This window comes from Limulus polyphemus, unplaced genomic scaffold, assembly GCF_000517525.1.
Source record: "Limulus polyphemus unplaced genomic scaffold, Limulus_polyphemus-2.1.2 Scaffold4540, whole genome shotgun sequence".
NCBI lineage: Eukaryota > Metazoa > Arthropoda > Merostomata > Xiphosura > Limulidae > Limulus > Limulus polyphemus.
The window spans coordinates 26006-31217 of NW_013670150.1; the positions used below are offsets into that span (position 1 = coordinate 26006).

Consider the following 5212-nt stretch of genomic DNA (forward strand, 5'->3'; position numbering starts at 1 on the left):
AAGATCAATCCATGAATCTATGCGTGTTTGTTTTGAATAGTCTGTGTGCAAAATAATTTTCAAATTAAAATTAAAAATAGAGATCTTTTTAGGGATTACACAAAGGAAATTTGAGATTTTTTGACATGACGAAAAGTATTTTTAATTTTAACATGAAAATTATTTTGCACACAGACTATTCAAAACAAACACGCATAGATTCATGGATTGATCTTTATTTTATTTTATTAAGAATACTTCATTAAGAAATATGACTTTTTGTATGTGAAAGACTGCCAAATTTTATGAAGATATACCCAATACATTGAGAGTTATAAGTATTAATTTATAAAGACTTTAAACGAGTACGAAAGGTCTCGTGACTCGGTCAAATTGACAGACCCCGTGTCGAGAGAGTTAACAAGTTAAGAATGAACTTTGTACACTGTAAAAGTAAAATATTGTTTGATGCATTGTGCTTGAGTCTTTTTTTTTAATGTAGTTATAGTTCAGTAATACTTTCAAATAAAAAAGTGTAATACTTATAGAAAGCCTTTCTTCTGAATAGGATCCTTAACAAGCTTACCCCAGAGAAGTTCTTCAAGCTGAGTGAGGAGTTGCTCAGCATTGGCCTCGATACTACTCAGATCCTGAAAGGAATTATTCTTCTGGTGAGAAAATGTGTACATTTAGCTGAAATATATAGAAATGTAGCCTTTCTTTCTTTTCTGTCAATTCCAAACAGCATTTTCTATTTCAATAATTAATCATCGGGTTCTGAAAATGTAAATGAGAATCTGAAAAATTTCAGTTTTTGATCATAAATTTTATAGGAGAATGCTAATAGAAATATTAGATTTGATTATTGAACCACTGGTGGTTTAAAGCTATAATAATAAACTATCTGTCATTTTAAGTTTTGGGAATGTAACTACAATTAATTAGGACATAGAACATGCGTTATGTTGGCGTAAATTAAGAAGAGTAGTATGGAATGTGAATTTCATTCATATAAAATGGTTTATTTTATGCAGTGAAGACCACTGTGTAAAATGTGTTATGTACATATTACATGTTCAGTGAGATTTGTTTAAAATCTCCACTGGTTGTACTATTTTTTATACCCTGTGGTGAATTACATTAATTTAAATGTTGAATACAGTACATATTTTAACAAAATTATTAACTTCATACATATACTTATAGTAGTTCCTATAACAGAAGAATTACATTTTATAAAAGATTATTGACCTTGAAAGTAGTGATTCAGTGTTATGAAAACAAAGGGCAGGATGTATAAATTGCAGATTAGTAGACTTAAGACATGCCATAAATAGAGCTATGTCTGCATGGTCATCCTTTGCTGTGTTGTATCAATTAATATAGTATAAAATCATAGCTAATAATCCATATTTTAATAGTATATCAGTTTTAAGTTCTTGATTTTATTTTTATTTTCCCTAGTGTGAGAAATGTGATATTTTGTCTCTAGGCATCCTCTCTTCTAATTGATTCACTACCTCTCCAATAAGTACGAAATTTAACGAAAATTACTTACTATGAAATCGTCATTGCTTAGACAAAACATAATTCTTTTAGTCTTCAATCTTGTTTGTGCCAATTTTATTTGTATGTCATTATAAGAAAGAAGTTTAATTAGTTTTGAATGTAACTCAGTAAAACCTCGTGACAGTAAAGGATGCCTCTTTGGAAAGTTGTAACACCATACTCTTATTTTCCTAAACAAATTACAGGTATTTTTGTGTTGTAAATGTTAAACATTTTAGTTTTTTCTAACTAGCTCCTTTAGATAACTAGTAAATTATAAATGTTTACCAAATAAAACAATTATTTGAAACTAAATAATGAATTTTTGGTAGATTCTAAAACCTGTGATATTTAGCTGGCTTTCAAGTCTTTAAAATTCCCAAAAAAGTTGTAATAAAAGGATTTTTCCTTAAAAATTCATAATTGTTTTGGGGTACACTGGGTCTTCATTATATGTTGCATAGCTCTGCATTGTTTAATTATTAGAGAGTTCACCAATTACTACCCACGTATCAAACAACATTGCCTTATTTTGTTGCTAGTGTTCCAATATTGTCAGACTACTTTACCAGGTGTAGTGTTCACCAATTCCTACCAATATTGTTGAAACAATTTTGCCTATATAGGGTAAAATGAAAAAATCTAAATTACTCATTTTTTATTTCTAGAATGACTCCATATTATAAGAAATATTTACACACTTTTTATTCTTACAGCCAAAGCTAATAGATTTTTTAAACCTGGGTTCCTTTAGTTTTATTGCTTTAAAGCTGCATTTAGACCCCCCTCAGGATATGCCGAAAGCCATTTATCACAGCCAAAACAGCTTTGTGTAAACAAATGATCAAGTTATAAGCACCCCACTATTGAATTTTAATTATGTAATGATGTGTGCTTGTGCTAGGAAATTGAGTATGAGGAGAAATTGTATTTAATTCTTTTTCCCTTTAAGTTTTTTATCTAACTTACAAGTTGCTAAATTTTACATTTGTTAATTTTATAATGATAAATAAAAAAAGATATACATTAAAAAAATTTAGTGCTTGCTTCTGGATTCTGGCTTTTTGCCATTAGTGGACAAAGCACTGGAAACCTACCTTTTTTTTGTAATGATGCTATTAAATATTAATTTGGATTTCAAATATGCAACTTAGAACATAAAAAAAATAGAATGTCTTGAAACTAATGTAATTTAATTGGCTTTCTAACTCAGTTATAAATGGGTTAAAAATTCCCATTAGCTGGTTGAGTCAAACATTACAAATGCAAACAATGAAACTGAACCTAAATATCTTCTAACCTGGTACCCGAACAATCTAGTTTACCTGTTGATTATAAATAACCTTATAGCAAATGTTGGAGAGAATTGTTTACATTTCTGAAAAACAGGATAAGATAGGAGGGGTGTGGCATGTGGGTTTGATTTTCTAATTTGTCTTAGTAAAGCAAGAAGTTTTGAGGCTAGAAATTTACGTTATGGCCTATCATTAACTATAATATGGTTGTGTAATTTGTGCCAAACTAAGAAGATTGTATAGTGTAGAAATACAATGTAATTAGGACAAATCAGAGCATAGAAGAATTATGTGATACAGAGTTTAAGAATTTAAGTATTTCCTATTGAAATTAAGATATTAAGACTTGTATAATATTAACCTTCTCATGTAAACTGTTTGATGCCAAGTTTATTGACATAGATTTATAGTAAAGTTCTTTAATTAAATTTTGAGGGTTATTGTATATGAAGTGTACAGTGATAACCAATGCTGAAGACTAACCTTCAGAAGAAAGTAAGTTTTACTGCTATTTATTTTTTAAAAAATAGGCAAGTTTATGATGTAGTCTTGTGATTTAAAAAAAAAACACCCTAAGAGACTAATGTCAAAGTTTCCCAAGTTTACCTTAAATTAATTGAAATTAAGCCCTATATTTTTTTGGCCAAATGGTGCTTGAAATCATGTTAAATTAGTTTTAAAACTAATTTCTGAAAAAGGTGTGTGTGTCATTAATAAATTGTATAATTTTATGGTGTAGAGAGAATGGTGAAAGTTAAAATTCACATTATTATTGTTTTCTTACACAGTGTGTTTTTAACTCTGAATAAAAATATTTAACTTAGATCTTTGACAAAGCATTGGATGAGCCGAAGTACAGTTCTATGTATGCTCTCCTATGTCGTAAATTATGTGAAGAAGCCCCAAACTTTGATCCTCCAAGTAATTCTAGCTTTTCCGGAAATGTAAGTATTGTATGCAACATCGTTGTGTTAGTTATTTTTTATGCTTTTTCATAATGAACCACATTATTTGTATGTTTTTGATGAGTACATTTTAACATAATCATTTATGTAATTATATTTAATAAATTAAGTTTATAATCACTTGGCTAAATAAAACGAAAATATACAAGGATTTAATATTATACTGGAACTGAAACGTACATGTATATTTACTGCTTTTAATAAAAGTTTTATTTTAATGCTTTTTATTCTCACAATGAAAATATTTTAATAACCAATTGCATTACATATTTGTTATTATACATTGACAATGAAGAATATATCGGACGTATCACTGGATAAAGTAACGAAATACACCTCTCCCGAGCATCCTAAAACATCTCTTAATCAACTTCTTTTTTCACAACTCTTTCTGTAGTCTTTTCAAACTCCATTCATCATACTTTCCCTTCTTTGTAGTTATAATTTGAGCAAAACAAATAATATTTTGGGTGAATCTACTACAACTCTTCAGTTTCAGTCACACAATGGCTTACTTTATATGAGAGCCCCAATCTCATTTTGGTTTGAATGAATGTCTTAAGTACTGAGAAAACTGGGGTTGTGATCTCACTGTTTTTCAGGTCTAGACACATTTTATTATTAATACACCAGTATGTTGCTGTTAGTGTGATTGCTGTGAAATATAGTAGATAAGCATTGCATAATGATAAAATATCAATTGTACAGCATTTTTGAAGAAACAGTTGAAAAGTTATTTTTGAATTAAATTTTTAAAATTCATTTTGCAGAAATGGTAGTACTAGAGTGTAAAGCAAGTATTTTCATATTTAAATATAATTTCTAGTGAAAAGAAGCATTTGTCATTTAGATTTTTCAGAAAACAGCATGATAATGATTGTTTGTTGTTTTTATAGATGGAATAAAAAAATAACTACAAATTTCATTTAGAACTTTGCATTTCAGACTTTTCGACGACTACTCCTAGCCAAGTGTCAAGATGAATTTGAGAATCGTAGGAAGGCTTCCGAAGGTAATATTGTATATTGAAATATGCCTAAAATTAATACATTTTTTTCTTATTGATTCTGTAAGTTATAATTATAGTTACACAGTTTATATAGTTAGTTATTCTACTTAGGAAGGCTTCCGAAGGTAATATTGTATATTGAAATATGCCTAAAATTAATAAACTTTTATCTCATTGATTCTGTAAGTTATAATTATAGTTACACAGTTTATATAGTTAGTTATTCTACTTAGGAAGGCTTCCAAGGTAATATTGCATATTGAAATATGCCTAAAATTAATACATTTTTTTTCTTATTGATTCTGTAAGTTATAATTATAGTTACATAGTTTATATAATTAGTTATTCTACTTAGGAAGGCTTCCAAGGTAATATTGTATATTGTAATATGCCTAAATTTAATAAACTTTTATCTC

General features: G+C 28.3%; 1 protein-coding gene across 6 annotated transcripts in view; it reads left to right on the forward strand.

The window, feature by feature from the left end:
• Positions 1–5212, forward strand: part of LOC106471320 (eukaryotic translation initiation factor 4 gamma 2-like) — a 71536-nt gene that overhangs the window by 19760 nt on the left and 46564 nt on the right. For all 6 annotated transcript variants that reach the window (XM_022399928.1, XM_022399930.1, XM_022399931.1 and 3 more), the window contains 3 exons: positions 548–650; positions 3647–3766; positions 4733–4799. In XM_022399928.1, the coding sequence (XP_022255636.1) occupies positions 3686–3766; positions 4733–4799 (148 nt within the window). In that variant the 5' untranslated portion in view covers positions 548–650; positions 3647–3685. The remainder of the gene's footprint in view (positions 1–547; positions 651–3646; positions 3767–4732; positions 4800–5212) is intronic.